This window comes from Vespula vulgaris, chromosome 6, assembly GCF_905475345.1.
Source record: "Vespula vulgaris chromosome 6, iyVesVulg1.1, whole genome shotgun sequence".
NCBI lineage: Eukaryota > Metazoa > Arthropoda > Insecta > Hymenoptera > Vespidae > Vespula > Vespula vulgaris.
Window position 1 is genome coordinate 7121115 of NC_066591.1, and position 19256 is coordinate 7140370.

Consider the following 19256-nt stretch of genomic DNA (forward strand, 5'->3'; position numbering starts at 1 on the left):
CTGTTTCCTTTGGAAGCATTGTTATTCAACGCTTCTCTTTCGCGAGTACACTTAAGATACACAATGCACGTCGATCGAACACTACTTCCCTGTTCCGGTGAACAAAGATACTCAATCAACAGAATTTTATGAAAGAGTACGATATTTCGCACATATACATTCGATGGTTTCATGAATGTACCATTAATTGATATTAGAAACGATATAAATAAAAACACAGAGATCCTTTCAATTAATCTTTCTATCAATTAATAAAGAGTTATTCATAAATGAACGACGATGTGAATAGACTCAGAAAATGCCAAAAGAAATAACGAAAAATAGCAAATATCCTGTAAATCAGTTTCACATTCATCCTACATTTTTTGCTGTAAATTATGAATTAATTTTTATTCATGTGAAAGCAAGCACATTCATTTTATACAAGTAAAGCATCCATGGGGAAGTTGACTGAAGGGCCTAGATAGCTTAATAGTTAAAACAAGTGCCTGAAAAGCGGAAAATCCAGATTCGAGTGCCAGTCTAGATTACCCGACGGCCAAACTTTTTTCATGCATTACGTGTATACGTTATATAATAAAATTGATATTCCCTATATTTTCTTTCATTTCTCAGAAACGATAATATCGAAACATACGAATGTTTCATAGAAAGATTTTTATTTGCTTTTTCGCTTCTATTCATCCTTAAAAGTATTATTCCTCGTTTGTAAATCATCCTTTAAGAAACGAATTTGAGAGTTTCGATAATTCGTCTTCCCAATTTTCGAAGAAGGTATCACGGAACATCGAATCTTCTTCGAATTCAAGGATGATTTTGCTTCGTTTCTCTATCGAAGAGTTGCCATTTTTCGGGCAAAGCAAAGCTCGCTGAAGGGGATAAAAGCATGGAGCTTGAGTCAATACGGTAAGAGATACGCCTGCCGTTCGAGTAGTTTCGATATCGAGAGAAATAGAGGAAAGAGAAGAAATAAAAGGAAAAAGTCGAGAATAGAATCGGTGTGGATACATGTACGTGTAGATATATATAAATGTGTGCGAGCGAAATAGGAGGGTCTTCGCGAACGACGCGAGTACTCTTTTGCGCTTTGGAGGCGGGCGAATGGCGCGGTGTACCGCGAGGCCGGCCGGCTTTAAGGCAACCAAGCAATTCGTCCTAAATCGAAGCAATCCCGCGGAAACCCGAAACCAATTTCGAAAGAATTGCATTCTAAAACCATCCGCGTAGTAGCTCCGGGCTAAACAAGCGGCCACGCCGCGTTCGCTCACTTTCGACGAGAACGTATCGGCAACGAAGAGAATAGCCGAAATCGTCGAAAGACCAGACTTGTCGATGCTCACCCTTTCGATCGAACATACTCGAGGAATATCCGATTTCCCTATTCTCTTTCCTACGTATCTTATTTCCTTTTCTACCTGTAAATATGATTTCTTTACTATATTCAAAGCGATTATCTCAGTTATAAGTTATGATTATGCTTTTATATATGATTAATAATATAATAGAAGTTATATAACAAAAGCGAAGATATCGTCTAATTTCTTGGCTATAACTGACCTGTTCCTACCGAGTGAAATACATTACAAAGAGACCGCAAATAGGCTCTACCCAGCCGTAGGTAGCTTGGCATTCGAGCAAATCAGCGCCGCGGGCTTACGCTCGTCAAATCAATATTTGCACCTCCGCGGGGACTCGCGCATACAGACAGAGAGAGGAAGAGGGGAAGAGAGAGAGAGAGAGAGAGAGAGAGAGAAAGAGAGAGAGAGAGAGAAAGAGAGAGAGGGAGAGAGAAAGAGTGTGAGTAGAAAACAGAACAAAAGTAGAAGAAGAAACGCCATGTTTGACAGATTGAATAAGAGAAAAAAAGGGAGAAAAAATCGTACCAATAATTAAGAGACAACAAGGTCATGTAAGAAAACAAATTCCTTTGCAGACTCGTAGTATTATTTGATCTTAAATTATTATTTTAATTATTAAAAATATTATTAAAATTATTTAACTATTTCATTCTAATACTAACTTATATAATGGCACAGAGTAAATCATTCATCCTATTAATCCAGAGTTTACCAGTGATTCTATGTTACTATGATTCAATTCATTGGAATTTAACATGAACATTAGAGATAACGAGGTTCAATATGGGCAAACTTTCAACCATAAAATGAAGAACCAGATTCCCGTATGATCCGTTTGTACAAATACATAGAATATTCGGGTCTAAGCGACCTAAAGGAAGGAACACGCCACGTTTAGTTCACTCTCCGTAATCTCTTTTGCGGTATAAGATAAGAGAAGAGAAAAGAAGGTAGAAAGGAAGGAAGGAAGGAATAAAAGATGGTTTCTGCTAGCGTCGCTAGCCGAGAAGCATGGACCCGGAAAATCGTCCTTTTCGAATAGCGTATCCTGCGGTCTAGGCTTTCACGCTTGTCTACCCAGTATATTTATTATATACACGCGAGCTTTTCTTTTAGATATAAATACACTGAAAAGCGTGGTGTATGGGCGCCATTAATTGTTGAGACTTTCCGAACTACAGGAAATGAAAACACATTTCTTGATTCTTTAACTTTTTTTGACGAGGACTATAGATCGAAACGGTTGGTTTTTTAAAAATATTTTATATGTCGCTTTCGTCGATTAACTCGTTACAAGGACGAAGATATCATACTACTGCTTTGTAGTATTCTCTGTTGATCGTCGCTAATACGATAGAAAGTGGAAATGAGATGGACATGTGCAGGTTGCGAGGAAGAGGAAGAGGAAGAGAGAGAGAGAGAGAGAGAGAGAGAGAAGTTGAATTAGGGATGGATGCATCGAAAGCTAGCATCGGAATGGTCGACGCACGCGTTACATGGTCAGAAGGGAAAGGGAGTAAGAGTGAGAGGGACGATGTTCGTTGATTGAGAGTAATCTGTTTTGTTAATTGCAAGGTCCGCAGAGTCCGATACCTGTGGTCGCGTTGCGCTGTGTTCAGCATTACAAGCCAGCCCTCTCCCAGACTGGAAACTGGCGATTCCTCTTCTCTCTCTCTCTCTCTCTCTCTCTCTCTCTCTCTCTTTCGCACCCTCTCTATCTCTGTTTCTCTCCCTCACTCACCGACTCTGCGATCCACCTCGAAACATCAGCGACCACGGTGCGAGCCTCTCGTGAGGGGGTGGTTAACCGACTAATTGCAATACCGACGCGTCTACTCTGGACTATTTGTGCAATCGCGATTATATCCGTCGTCCTTGTGTCTCACCTATCAAGCTATGTTTCCAGCAATTTCGAATGGCGTCGCGTGCCCGTTGGGAAGCAAAATGTCATGTTGTTAAGTGCGTATCTCTGAAAGGGTTTCAAAAAGTAACTAAGGTAATCGATTGAGCTCGATAAAACTTTACAGAAATTCAAGAGGACAGTTGCACAAAAGCTTTTATAGTAAATACGTTTGCAGTCGATAGAATATGTACGTACACGGTTACCCTTAAAAACAGAGCAGCAGAGAGGGAAGAGAAAGAGAGAGAGAGAGAGAGAGAGAGAGAGAGAGAGAGAAAGGAGAAAAGCGATTTTGTATTAATATAAATTATCCATAGTTGGCTCTACTCTTTTATCCATTTCTGTCGTGTACTATTATATTGAAGAATTTAATCTCATACTGAGAGAAATGCGATAAAATTTATTACATACGCGTAATCGAAACGACATCAAATTTGATCCGATATAAATTACCGAAATTTGTGCATATTTCTTATGCTACTAATACTATATAGATACATTGCTACATGCAAGTGGTTAAATCTAACTGAAATATTTCTTCTAATGCTTTTACGCTCTATGACCCTCATAAATAAGAGTCGCGCCAGTAGCAACGTCACTCACGAGAGCTTACGACATGTTCCATGAGCTTGCAAACTGCATGAAAGCGACTTCTTCCTTTCTTTTTGTTTTACTTCCTCATAGTTCCTTTCTTTTCACTTGCTTCTTCCGGATATGCGAGCGAGATACTTTCAACTCGTCGCTGATTTTTTCTTCCCTCAGTTTTTTGGATACTCCTAAGAAGGAAGACGACGATTTAAAAGACGACGAGGTTCACAAACGTTTCCCATATATTTTTATTTTTCTTCAATGTATGTCCAAGTCTTTTCAACGTCAAAGTCTTGTATTTTCCAAAGGATAGTTCACACGGAGAATTAAAAAAAAAGAAGGAGAAAGAGAGAAAGAAAGAAAGAGAGAGAGAGAGAGAGAGAGAGAGAGAGAGAGAAGGAGGAAAAAGAGAGAAAGAAGTTCTTTTACGCTCTCAAAGCTTGCTAAATTGAAACTTAAAAATTTTAACGAATAATAAATATTTCGCTTTAAACAACGAATTGCGTGCAGATTAACATCTACGATGAAGTTCCGCTAATACTTGAATTTTTATCTCTATTATTTCTTCCATTTCATCTGTTTTATTTATTAAACGAGTTAGAAAGACTATTTACCATCCAAATCAGTGGAAATTTTCGCTTGAGAATTTTTTTTCTTTTACATCTTTTTCTAGATTTCAAGGGACTGGTATAGTAGTATCCTTAAATCTCTTCTGTCGATTCTGTTCGGGTGGTAACATCTATTCGCCCAAATCAGAAGGTGGTGTGACATCCACAGCGGGACTATTCAAGTGGTACACACCGTTGCTTTACAACATATACTTACACATGCACACACACTTTGTTCAACCATTTTCGAAAGCTTTCTTCGCTCTAAAGACGATTCAGTTTCTCCTTTCTCTCGCTCGCACACTCGCTCGCTCAGGTAGTCGGAGAGTAATACAAAAATAATCACGTCGTATAACGAGAAAAGTTCTCGCCTCCTTTCGAAATAACACGCGACTACGAAACGAGATTGTTTCTCGAGGAGTTATTAAACTTGAAACATCGCCGTGTCACGATTGTCCCGAACGTAGGATCGAAAGTTTACGCTAATGGATTCGTTTATATTATTTAATCGGTAGCTTTATATTGAAAAGTAGGTTATATCTCTTGAATTCATTTACAAACATTCCTACAATATCACGATACAATACGTATACATACTTGATATATAATATAAAAAAAAATCCAATTACAGTGAGAATTTACTTCCAGCGATTTATATATACAAACATATACAGGCAGAAATAAAATATTTAACAGGTTGAAAGATAAATGAATTTTTCATGAAGTCATAAACCGGGTGTCTCTTTTTAAACGATATAACAACATATCTCTGATCCTACTGATTTTATAAAGAAATGTTTCAAATGAAAGTTCCTAAGTTTTTCCTGGGAGAGGAAAGAAATTAATGTAACATTTATTGTAGTTGTTTCGTAAAGAGCATTGTTGTCAAGATACGGAAATCATAAGAATTTTTTTGAATGAAAATCGATATTTTAAGTCTGGTAAAAGTTGTAGAAAATATCAATACGTATCAAACAAGTATCTATAACATACCTTTTCATCGAATTACGATGCTTATTTTTAATATTATTCAAAACGAAATACGAGAAAAATTCATTGTCCTATTTTTTTTTCTAAGAAACTAATTAAATATTATAAAACGAATCATTTGCGCTTTAAATAGAATGACCATCAACGTGTTGACGTACCGATGAAAATAAAATTAAAAAATATTTACCAGTTGTGTACATGGCGACACCCTTAAGCGTGACAGGTTCCAATATGGTGGGATCGCTTCTACCCTTGGCGTTAATAGCGTAGAGATAGAGACGATAACTTTTGCCGGTCGTAAGGCTAGTGACCTCAAAGATCGCTCCATTCGGATTGGCCTGTACTGTTTTGTTCAATAGAATCGAAGCTCCATCCTCTTCGGCTACGACCTCCAATTGATAGCTATGGATAGGTAGGCCTCCGTCGTAACCATCTAAGCAACGTACGATCAGACCAGTTCCTGATTTCGTGCCAACCTCCTCCACGCCCAAGGGTGCTGACAGTTCCGTCGTAGTAGTGCAGTTGTGTAGAGGATAGGGACGACCGGCCGCTATCACCTGAAGACAATTGTCCACAGGTCAGATCGATTCACCTCGATCTACGAGTTCCTTTTGAAAGCTCTAACATAGTTAAAGCTATAGCCTCGATATTACGAACGTGATCTTGATAATGAAAAATGATACAGTATTTAAATATATTGAAACATAGATATTGAAACATAGATTTATTCGATTTATAAAATATTATTTATTTAATTTATATAGTTATATATATATATATATATATACATATATATATGTATTATTTTATTCTATCAATAACATTATCAATCATGTGTACTGAGCTTTATTTACGAGATAATGGATGTAAACTGTGACAAATGCTTCTCATAGAAATTTCTGCTGTATGAAGTAATATTGTCGAAATACAAAATATCTAACAAAAGTAAAGAATAGAATTCAACTTTTAGCTTTCTTTTCTTTAGATCACAGCGATAAATTTTGAATAGAAGAAAATGAAAATTATAATTTTGATGAATACTTATCGTAACACAAACAGGAAAAGAGTAGAAAGAAAAGAAAAAGAAATCAAATCGCATCCAACTAAATAAATAGAGAAAATGAAATGAAGCTTACTTGGAAAAGGCACGCTGATCTTTGCTTGCCGACTTGGTTAGTAGCCCAACACGCGACTGTACCGTAATCCATTTCCGTCGTGGGTGTATAGTTAAGTCTCGAACCGTGAAATTGTTGATATTCTTTTAGACTTTCCACAACTGACGGAGTTCCGGCTACTGATGCGTGAGAGTATCGCGAATGTGGCATCTCCATCAACTCTCCGGAATTATTAAAGGTCCAATGAAAGGTCAACGGTGGTGGATGACTCTCCACAGCGCAAACCAAAGAAACTGTTTCCTGTTTGAGAGCACCAACCACAACCTCGCTTTTACCCTCTTTGCAGACCGGCGTATCTGTAACGAGTTGTAGTTTCCTTTCGTAAATTTAAAAATATATAAGTTTTAATGTATTCCTTGACATTTATTTTCAAATAAGAAAATTTTCTTTTTTTTCCTATAAATTAAAAATTTTCCTTATATTCTTTTCCTTCTTTTTTTATTATTATTACTATACGATTGGCATATTAAATTTTTATATGAATGATACACATTTTAATTTATAAAAATGTAAATAAACTGACAAAGAAAAATTAAATTATTATCAATCTTTGTATTACAAATATAATGACACTTATATGTATATGTAAGAATAAATGTCTTCCTTAAATTCACATACAGTATTCATAATGCTCTATGTAAAAATATAATATTTATTCTCGTCGAACCAATAGATATACATATAGATATATACTGTGTCATACAATTTGTTAAGGGAAATATCAAGTTTATTCATAATTCGTTCGTTTCGAACTATTAGAACGGAGGGAAGTAAACGTTAATAGAAATTATCTTAATTGACATAAAATATCGTATATTCTTCATTCCAAACGACGTCAATACATAAAGTATCAAGAAACTACTCTGTCTATTAATATCTATATTGATTTTCTATACAGTCATCGAATTCCCTCATTGTACGATATAAACCATATTCTCACGAAAATCCAAGACCCCGAAGGAATACGGACGATTATGTAAATCCATTGTCCACGATTATTGAAATTTAAATAGGATCGCACGGTGTGCGACGGGTAAATCACTCGGTTCAGACGTGCTGCCGTATTCACCTAGTCGAGTTAAGCTATTGCAGCGGTAACCCGTTCAATGTGTCACAGATATGGCACGACTGCACGTTAGTCAATTGCGCTGCTTGACACTTACTGAGGCAATCATCTATCACTCGAGCACGTTTCTCACGTAAGCGCAAATTGCTTTGTACTGACTTAGATCCTGACGTGAAGCTCGTGGCTCAATTAATTAGGACAAAAGTTTTGGAGGGTACTCAACGATTCTTCTAACTACATTTCTTTGACTATATTCATAATGATTTAAAGAAAAAGTAACTAATATATATACGTGTCTTTTTATACACAGTATACGTACTAATTAATTCTCGAATTATAATATTATATCAAGAAATTGATAAGACCAAGCCTCGGAAAAGATATGTTTGTTTTACGCGTAAAAACGTTTAACTTGGTGAACATAATTTGTATTTGAGATTCGAATAAGATCGGATGCCATCAAACGGAAGAAGAAGCGTCGAAGCTGGCGGGTTCGTTCGATCGATCGTCTAATAGGAAATTCCCTTGACATCGGTATTTGCGATAGGCCACGGCATACGGAAGTCCCAAATGGCAGGGAACATGATTTACGTTGGCGGAGAAGCCGAGAATCGCGAATACGTATGTATATACGTGTACATATATATATAGTATATATGGGCCATGGCAGGGTGATGCTTTCAATCTGCCGCATTTGATCTTCCTAGTGATATTAATTGCTAATAAGAGAAATTGACGGCACCGGTAGGAGATCAAGCATGTCACAAGATTGTTCATATTTCCATCTTCACTGATGAAGGAAAAGCGACTTTATCAATCTAATCAAATATCGACTCACTTTCATCTTGATCTTAAATATTCCATTCGTTAACAGTGTACAGGTCTTCCGAATTTTAAATCGTCAGCGAATGAATATTTTATATCAAATAGTCAATGAATTAAATTATTCTAATTTAAATTGTTAGCTACTTCGATTTGATGTTTTAAAAATATCCTAATGTAAGATAAAAGAAATGAATGTAATAATAATGTTTAGATATTATTTTTGAGATTACCATATGAAACGAATAATACAATGATAGATGTTCATGTATAAATTAGCAATGGTACGTGTCTTCAAGTCAGGTCAGTTAAAATATTATAATTATCTTACAAGTATTTATAATTTCTTATCTGAGTAATATAATATCGTATTAATAATTGCATATAAAGTAATGTGAAATTGTATTAAATTAAATATATTATTATTTATTTGATATCACTTAAAAACATCATTTATCTATATCTCTCATACCCTATATTATTCACGATAAACTTTTAATAAAACATTCAAGATTAGAAATCTATCTAGGACTCTTTTCGCGTTATTATTTCCGCGATGATGTCACGCGATAAGATTGGTGCTGCAGACAAGGTCGACCTAGGGCGTAAACACGCGCAGATAATGATCGAAGGGCGATCGAAATTGATATCAGCGTTGAAGGGGTTGAAAAGTAACGATATAGGTGTTGGACTATCTCTGTCTGCCACTCTGTCTCACTCTTTCTCTCTCTCTCTCTCTTTCTCTCTCGCTCTCTCTAACTCTCTTCTCTCACGTCACACACCGACCCTGTCCTAGCTTAGCACATTGCCAGACTACCTTCACCCACACATGAATATTCAGCTACGCTTTCCATACATTGAATATGCATCGCAGTCCTTCCTTCCCTCTTAGGTCATTTACAAGATGCAGATACGCCGAGCTACCACCGGGGCCACCTACCATTCTAATAGAATAACCCGCTCTGTGTTTCAGAGAAAACTATCCACCCTATCTTCGTACCCATCCTCCTAGCCGTCTTTCTCCCATTCTCCGGTGACCCTTTGGCCTTTCCTATTCCCTCGGCTATACTCTCACTCTCTCTCTCTCTCTGTCTCTCTCTCTCTCTCTCTCTCTTTCTATCTGTCTCTCTTTCTCTCTCTCTTTCACACATACACACACATGCCAACTTGGAGTCTCTCTTCTCGTTTCCTCGACGCACACTCTCCTGGAGAGTTGCTTGCCATCGATTAAGTAATTAACGAGGAGTCGAGGCGTTCAGTGAGAATGGCCAAATTAGAGAAATGCTTTCCCAACGACGGCGAACGCCTTAACCGTAATTGCTCGAGAGTGTTACAGGACGAAATAAAATGAATATTCTGTTCGTACCGACATGAAAATATTTATGGTTAATCGTGTAACTTGATCGTTTGTAAATAGGTTACATTTGGTTGAGCGTTTGTTATTGATAAGATTTCAATATTTTCTTCTTTTTATGTTATTTCATATTTTTACAGAATTACTCGTATAATGATTGTTCATTCTCTTTATTGGTAAATTTGTTTAATTCTGAATTTTATTTTCTTTATTTTTTAACTAACAAAATTTATCGAATTATTCGAATTCGTTGAGATCGATAATACTGCGAAAAAATAAAACTTCTGAATTATAGAGATAATCCATACCAAGAAAAAATCCATCTCCTCTCTATGCCATTTTGAAAATCAGCTAGAAATTTTTTTTCTACCTACGCTGGAAATAACATATTCTTTTTCATGCATAGAAATCGGGATATTTTGTGAAATTCGCCATGAGTAGTTACCTATCGATACGTAAAATAATAAAGCTTCAATCGACTCACACATTATTTGAAGAGTCACGGGATTACTAGCAGTCTTGCCCTCGCTATTTGCGGCCAGACAGGTATAGTCACCGGCAGAATGTCGAGTTAAGCCTCGAAGCACCAACGAGTGGTCGCTGAGAATGACGCCGGCTGTGGCATTGTTCTTCAACTCTTTACCCTAAAAGTACAGAAGTAGCAAGAGTTAGTATGCTCTTTGAGTTAACCAATGGTCGCAGTCGAGAAAATTAATCAATTTTACGACTACAAAAGCTTGACTCTTTCCTAAAAAAGTAAAAATGGGGCTAACAAACCATTTCCACAAACGAGATTCTCTTCGATCTACGAGAAATTAAATTCCCTAAGGAATAAAACGTAGAATTCATTTGGCGAAAATAAAATAAAAGAAAAAACTAAAAAATGGAATTAATGGAACGAAAAATACCCATGAAGTTAATCACATCTTCGAAATTTAAAAAAAAAATAATAAAAAGATTAAATATTCTATTGAGTTTTACTTGCTTCTTGTTGATGCTTGCTTCTTTGTGTCGCAAATAACAATTTTAATAATATCTTTTTAAGAAGAAGATAAGTTAAAAATATTGATATTTTTTTATGTGGAATGGAAAACAGTACAAGTCTATACAATTTTTATTCTTTCATATCAAATTTACTTTTACGAAATCCGAAAATAGCAGTGCTAAGTTCAACGACATGAACGAACAATAGAACTATTTCAAACGACTAATATCTGAAATGAATAATTCTTGTTCGTTTCCTGCCAAGGCTTATAGAAAACGATAACGTTCATGATGTTGTAGTTTGTACTTACGTCTTTGAACCAGGCGAGTTTGTACACTTTAGGATTCGCTTTCACTATGCACTCGAAGTACACGTCGTCACCCTCTTTGATGTCATCTGGATTAAGTGTCTCTCCCATCCTCAAAGTCACCACCGGTTGATAGTGCACCTCCAATCGCCACTTGTCCTCCATAGCACTGTCGGGAATCAACGGGTTCTCAGCACGGCAAGTTAGATACTTCCCGTCGTCATCGATACTCGGTACGAAGCTCAGGACGCTCATAGTGTGATTGTTGTCCAGAGGATACTACGATATAATTGAGTAAACAAAAAATGCGATATCATATAACGTTTTCCATCAGAACAACGATTTTTCTTGGAAGACCGTTCTATCTTGCGAATTTCAAAGTTAATTCCGATTGATAAGAAAAAAAAAAGGAAAAAAAGATACAGAAAAACATCGACTTGGAGATCGTAGCATACGTATTCGCGAATGCAATGAGAATTTTCTCTCGATATTTACGATGAAAAGGACTGAAAATGAATACAATACGAAAAAGGGAGATATAGTAGGGACAGGTCGCTGACTTTACTCCCTTTCTATCTCGCTTTTTATCTATCTATCTATCTCTCTATCTCTCTCTCTCTCTCTCTCTCTCTCTCTCTCTCTCTCTCTCTCTCTCTCTCTCTCTCTTTTTCTCTCCTTCGTTTTCCACGATGTCATTTTAATGATAGCGCCGACGGGCATGAATATCGGGAAAGGCTACGTATCTGCATACATAGAAAACGCGATGAATGGAAGTAATGGTTCGTCAGGATGAATGTCGTGCACCACTCTCTTTCTCTCTCTGTTCCTGTCTTTCACCTACCCTCACCCACCTACATCTCTTTAGGTTAGTCTTGTTTCTCTTTTTTTTCCTTCTTTTGTAAACTAGTACAGCGCTGAACTTTCGATTTGTCTCAAAGCGATACGATAGATATTTACCGATAGAATCCATTTGAGGACGTCATCGTTCACTTCCCCTCTCTCTTCTTCTCCCTCCCTCCCTCTCTGTCTCTCTCATCCTCTCTTCTCAATCCATATACGATGTATATTGCCATCGAGATAAAATAGTATTTATATTTATTTAGAAAATTATTTATATAAGAATATCTTTAAACTTCGATTAGGATTTTCATGGAAAAATTTAGAATTAATGTCACATAATTCTAAATATCTTTGTACATAGTGCGATTTCACTATTATCTTCGGAAAGAACGATGGATATTATGAAAGTTTCTTTACGTAGAAATAATGCTCAATGCCGATGGAAGAATAAACGACTTACAACGAATTAGATGGCGAACGCTTTGCACGCTGCCATTGCTCGCTTCTCTTGGAAAATCGACGAGGATCTCGCGTGATGCAATTTTACACCTCATTATGCGAGTTAAGATTTCGTAATAACAGAGCGGATACGTAATACGCTATAATTTCTTGCAAGATAGTCGCACGGACGTATCGAATAAAATTTTGAATTACGTTCGTGCTTCTAGGATAATAATCGAGTATAATGACAGATGAAAAACAATAGATAAACTCTACAATAGATTCTCATCTACGTCTCATCTACTACGAAAACGTTGCAATACGCTAATAAATATGAAATGTAAATACGAAAAATAGAGAGAGAAAGAAAGATAGAGAGAGAGAGAGAGAGAGAGAAAGAGAGAGAAAGAGAGGGAGAGAGAGAGAGAGAAAGAGAAAAAAGAGGAAACAAAAATAAGAGAAGAAAATAGACGCAACAAGAAAGTTCGTCTTTAAAGAAGGAATCCGCAGGATAACTTGCGAATTTTCGCGTTCTTCTCTGTCACCTCGCGCGAGAAGGTGAGTTCGAGTCGAACTTCAAAGGTCAGAAAACGAAGTAGAAGTAAAAAAGAAAAAAAGGAAGGGAGGAGGAAGAAGAAGAAGAAGAAGAAGAACTTGGATGGGTAAAAGACGAAGAAGGAAAAGGAGGTTGTTGAGAGAAAAACGAAATAACCGCAGTCGCCCGAACTTTGGTTGGAATCCCTGAAAAGTATAAAGAATTTTAGAGGACGCCGGTGGTTTCAAGAATTTCCCTCGTCCTTTGCTTCCTCCTCTCCTCTAACCGTTTTCGCGATTCAACGCTTGAAACGACTATATCGAGTTGGTGGGACACCTTAATAAAAACGAAAAACAACTTCTTCACGAGTCTAACACTCCGGAGATCAACACACTAAGGAAAGAGGAGGAAAAGGAGGAGGAGGAGGAGGAGGAGGAGGAGGACGCGAAGGATGTGATGGAAGATCGTCTTGAAAACTAGAAAGGAAGATGGAAGATGAGGATGAACTTTCGAACTTTGTTGAGAGAAGAGAGAGAGAAAGAGAGAGAGAGAGAGAGAGAGAGAGAGAGAGAGAGAGAGGGAAAGAGTAAAGATGAGTCGCATTTACAGAGCTCGAAGGCATTGTTTTGAACGAAATCAAGCGATGTTGATTATTACAAAACGATAGATCACCCCGATTTCACTAAACTTTCATAAAACTACAAGGTGGATGAAAAAAGGAGGACTTACACTCTGCGCCATCTTCTTAATCGGTCTGTTCGCTTTCCACCAAGTAATCACCGCTGTGGGTCTCGATCCGGTTGTTGTACATTCCACCTTGTAGTTCTTCTCCGCCGAAACTCGTTCCTCTTTCGTTAATATTTGAACATGCATCGGCTTCACTGCAAATGAAAGATGATTTTTGCTTTATACAATAGAATTTGTTAGTCCTTACAATCGATACATCCTTGAAATTCTTTTATGTATATAATCACGTATTAATTGTATTGAATTTTTATATAATTAATATTAATCTTGATTAACATGTTGTTTTAATCATCATGGAATATGTAAAATAATACTTTACTTTATAGAGATTTGATAAGAAATAAAACAAAGAGTAAAATTTATCGTTATACCTTGCTCTCGGCACGAGGTTAACTCTCCTACGTTCTAAATGAGACTAACTAAATGTGACTCTCCTACTAAATGGTTGTAAACATAACAGAAGGAACGTACGATAAAAGAAATGAAAACATAGCAGTCATGTTATTACACGACAATTTAGTATAGACATTTGTTCAAATGTTTTTCAATAGAACGATTTTTTGTTCGACACTTGAGTTTAATCGTTTATTTTTTCTTTCTGTTTTTTATTAATTACAAACTGTGAATGTATTTATTGACAAGTAAAATTTGAAATACAATTTACTAATTATTTTACTATAGATACTAAAGGAGTTTAGTCTGGTTCTTTCTATTTTTACTATCCGACCTTCTTCGCAAGAGGAAACAGCTCGAAGGTAAACAAACGTGAAAAAGGAGTTATCGCAAAAGTTCTTAATAAACGGGCATTATCGCGGGACGCAACGCCACGAAATATATATTGTTCTCAGTTAACTACTTTCGAGCTTCCTTGTAAACGGGAAATTTTGCGAAGAGCGAACGGTACAACTTTAACAAAGTTAGATGAATCGCCTCGCTTTCGAACTAATCCCGTTCAATCCTCTCTCTTTCTCTTTCTCTTTCTCTTTCTTCTTCGTAATACCAAACGCTTATCCGTGGAAATTGCGAGTTATTTGGACAAAACGTCAAATTGCTTTTTCCTTTTATTGTAGATGACATAAAGACGTATTTTGTACTTTTCATTACTATTAAAAGCGATGGTATCGTTCTAAAAAAAATGTCTTTGTTTTTACAGTTATATCATTATTAAAAAATCCTATATAAAAGTATGGAAAGATTAAGCTTCGAAAAAATAAGTTTTTGAAATCTATTGAATATATATAACATATACCTATTTACAAAATATGTTCCTATGCGAGATCGACGAAATCGATCTTATTATATAGATAGGATCTGAGTAGACAAATAAAGGAAAAGCATTTTCTTTAATAAAATGATCTTGTTCCATATTTTTATGACTTTTCGTTTCAAAGATATCGCCTTGTGAAATATTGCCATTCATAATTCGTTTAGACATCTAATACTATAATAATAGTAAAAAAAATATTCTTATCGTGTACAGTTGCGAGTTATGAAAATTCTTGAAATTTATGTAGATCACGGTATCAATACATTTCTTTGAAACAAATCAGTTTATACATATATCTGTTTTTTATTTATACTTATTGACATGGCAATATCTCCAAAATTAAAAATCTTAAAAAGATTGAACAAAAAAATAGATTTTTCTATCTTCTTATTATATTGTTATTAATAATTTATTATAAACAATTAGTTATAAGTATTTTTATTAATACATTTTCATATATTTCAAAAATATAACTTTTTTCTTTGGTTTTGCATCATATATATAATAATTATTTAACAATTTGTTATAAACGATTCGTTAAATATAAAAATATTGTTTATAAAAATTATTTCTCCGAAAGAAAATCAATAATTTTATGGATTATAGTACATATTGGCCCATATTCATAATCACGGTCGATATAATCATCGTGGAGATTATAAAGTAAAATTATAAATTAAAAATTACAAAGCTCACATAACATATGACATCTTCGAGGTATCTACGCAAGATTTCCCTGTTGCTCTTGGTATTAAGAATGCTATTTCGAGACGATTATGGCCTACTTAAATGAACTACTACTGTATGCTCGAACGAAAGTAAGGGAGAATGAAGGAGGGTAAAAGAGGGTAAAAGGGTGATGGGCGAGAAAGCGAGCTGCTTCGGCGTAACTAAGTATTAGATATACTTACGTTAGATGAATGAGTCTTTTAAATTCCATGCTGCACGATCTTCTTCTCTTAATTATTTCTTTTTGCTCCATCACGAAAGTTCGCCCTTAGTTCATTTATTTCTCTTCCTCCTTCATTCTTTATCCTATCGAGAATCTTTACTTTGATCTTCAGCTTTGACTTCTTTTCCTTCCGCTCCATCGAAACTTATAAATCTACACTTTATCTATTTTGTCGTATTTATTCTTGCTAATTTATTTTCTTTTTTTTTAATTTAATGCATTTGTTTATTTTTGATGCGTATCTTCTATAGAGTCAATTTTCAATATCAGAGTATTGTGTATATCATAAACGCGCACGTATGACTTTGTAGGAAGATCATTGTACGTGAAGGAACTTGAAAGGAATTTAGTCACTCGCATCGATCCCACGGGAATAGACGAGCTAGCGAATGCCGATCATTCGTAATACCACACCGGCCGTCGAGCGGTGGGCCTCCTAAATTCCAGACCATGCTTATGCGCTGCCACAACCAGCCACTCGTACGACCCTAATTGCCATTAGCCAGTAGCCACTTCTCTGAAATTGGTTCACCTTGTCTCACCTCGTGGTTTCTCTCTATACACTGTCCACTTACTCCTTTCTTCTATCCTCGCTCTCTCTCTCTTTCTCTCTCTCCCATCTTTTGTAGCTTTGTTCACAAATTGTATACCCTAATTGTATAAATCAGAAGTGCGCTTATAACTATTATATCAATAACACGATCGACTTTTTTTCTTTAATTCGTTGATAACTTTGCAACATGCTAATTTCCTTTATAAACTAATTTTAATTTTATATTTTAAATATTATCTGCATTAATTATATTTTATACCTACATCTCATAATTTGATATGAAAGTGTACATCACTCTTTGTAAGTAAATAAATGAATAAGAAAATAAGTATTAACTGGATTGTGGAAACGTGAAAATGACGTATCTAAACTGTGCAAGAAGACTTCTCGCGTCTCGAGAGGACGCGAGTTTTACGCGAGGCCGACGTTGAGAGGGTAGTTACGTCCATCTGCCATGGCGATTTGCGACGCTGACGTCGCTCTTTCTCATCCTCTATCCTTGTTCCATCCTACCATGTCAAACCGTCCTCTTCTTTCTCTACCTCCGCTTAATTTATTCGCCTGTGGAAATTTATTAGCGGACGAGTCAGCGTGCACCTAGCAAGCATCGCGAGCATTTCTATTTGAAAATCGTCGCTTCTTCTCTTTTGAAATTGAACGCGTTACGAGCTCGATGTCTCTAGGTTTCACCTCCATTTTCTTTTCGAGTTACACGCGAGACTCTTCATTTGCACCTTCATCCTTTCTTCTTCAAGAATTATATTCTATACGTGTGCTGAAGTTCCACAAAAAAGAAAAAGAAAAAAAAAAGGAAAAGAACAAAAACGAAAAAGAGAAAATATGGATATCGTGCGTCACGCTATTACTTTGACGCGTTTCACGAGTTCGTGCCACGATAAACTGTTTCATAATTTAGACGTTTTGTTATCGAACTATTCGTTGAGGTTGAAGGGCAGATTCGTAACTTTAAGGATATGCTCGAAAACTAATGTACTTGTGATATACTAGTATAAATTTCTTTTCTCCGAAAGCACACAAATATACGATTTAAATAGTAAGACTATTCCTGTGAACCCAACGAAAAATGCATACATACTATTTACATTTTTATGTTTAAAAGATAAATAGATTTCTCTGACGTTTAAATCATTTTATGCGAAATCTTTTGCGATCGTGTTTTCGAATAATATTTCTATTTTTGTTAACAATCACATATGTTATAGTTCTTAATTGCGATTAAAATTATCTCCTTTTAATTTTGTCCGAAAATATCAAGCTTCTCAATAAATAATATTAATGCAACGCGTATGCGCGCGCGCTCATGTACGAACATAATTATTTAGCAACATCCTTTTTAATTTTTGGTAAATAACCGTGGACCGTTTACGCAGGAAACACTGAAAAAAAAATCTGAAAAAATTGCAGTATATTTTTTGAACTTTTGTCTTTTCGCATACGTTTTATAATGCATGAGCACTCTATAAACAAAAGCGTACCGAGCTTACACACACGTGCACAAAATAATTTCACCATGCATATATCTACTAGTTGTACGTATTATTTGATTGCCTAGGTCTTTTATGTATAATAATTTTTTAAATTCTATAGGTAGAATTACGAACGTTCATCTTTTGTATCTTTCGACTACTTTTAGAGAAAACACGACTCAGATGTTCCAAGAGCTTAGGATAGTTTGTAAAACGAGTTACGTGGAACTTTGTGAGTGGACGATACTCCAGGATCAAACAAAGAGTTTGTGCGAATTATCGAGGATGAAGTGGAAGTACTCGTAGGTACTAAACTGTTCGAGACTTATCCTTACTTTGTTCCGGACGATTCTGGATCGATCGAGTGTACCTACGTGAGAACGAAACAACAAGAAAAAGGGAGAACGAGATAGAGATACAGTTAGAATGAAACGATCTGTCACGGTTATCGATTCGCATTGAGTTACGGGCTCGCAATGGAAGTCGAACGACTTGTGACTCTCGGATTTGTCGGACGTCTCGTTGAATCTCGATTCGACTGCTCGCTCGATATCACCATCGATTTCGATAGATTTTCCGTACCTTGAAAATAGCTAGCATCCTGAATACTCTTTTTCTCAGGACCCTACATAAACTGCAACACTTGAAACGATCGAACTGCACGCGATCTTTGCGTGCATGAATCGATACTGTAATATACAGTCAGATCGATATAATACATTCCGCATACCTCATTATCGAACTACCTTTAGTACTCCGGATACATTTATTACACGAAGGGAATTAAAACATTATGAAATACGACCAGAGTGTAAACCGATTTTTTATCTACAACAAAAAAAAGATTTGCCGGGCGCGAGTCCGCCACTTAATCAAGTTTCAAGTATCATGAATATAATAATGGCTGTTATTGGGTTCTCGATAACGCTCAACTAAACAGGTCGCAGAATGTATTAATTGAAATTGATTGTGATATACCAGAGTACGATTATATCGTAATAATTTTTGCCTTCTCGCATTAAATACTTCTTAATATTTTAAATATTTATCTGATGATCATCTAAAAGACAATGATTTTGATCAGTGAAGATCCTCGTCCAATAGCAAAGTTTTAATCTCTTTCGCCTTTTCGATTAAGCTGACTAAACGCTAATGACCATGGATAAATTCAATTACGTTCATCACTTATAATGAAAGTTATAAACAGTAAATATACAAAAATATATATATATATATTAAATCTCTCATAAAATTCTATCCGCTAGCAGACAATTATTTTGA

General features: G+C 35.8%; 1 protein-coding gene across 4 annotated transcripts in view; it reads right to left on the reverse strand.

Moving 5' to 3' along the window:
• LOC127064908 (nephrin-like) overlaps positions 1-19256 on the reverse strand; it is a 95613-nt gene that overhangs the window by 7829 nt on the left and 68528 nt on the right. For all 4 annotated transcript variants that reach the window (XM_050996563.1, XM_050996565.1, XM_050996566.1 and 1 more), the window contains 5 exons: positions 13699-13850; positions 11157-11432; positions 10346-10505; positions 6581-6915; positions 5632-6001 (listed from right to left, as the gene is read on the reverse strand). In XM_050996563.1, coding sequence (XP_050852520.1) covers positions 5632-6001; positions 6581-6915; positions 10346-10505; positions 11157-11432; positions 13699-13850 — 1293 coding nt within the window. The remainder of the gene's footprint in view (positions 1-5631; positions 6002-6580; positions 6916-10345; positions 10506-11156; positions 11433-13698; positions 13851-19256) is intronic.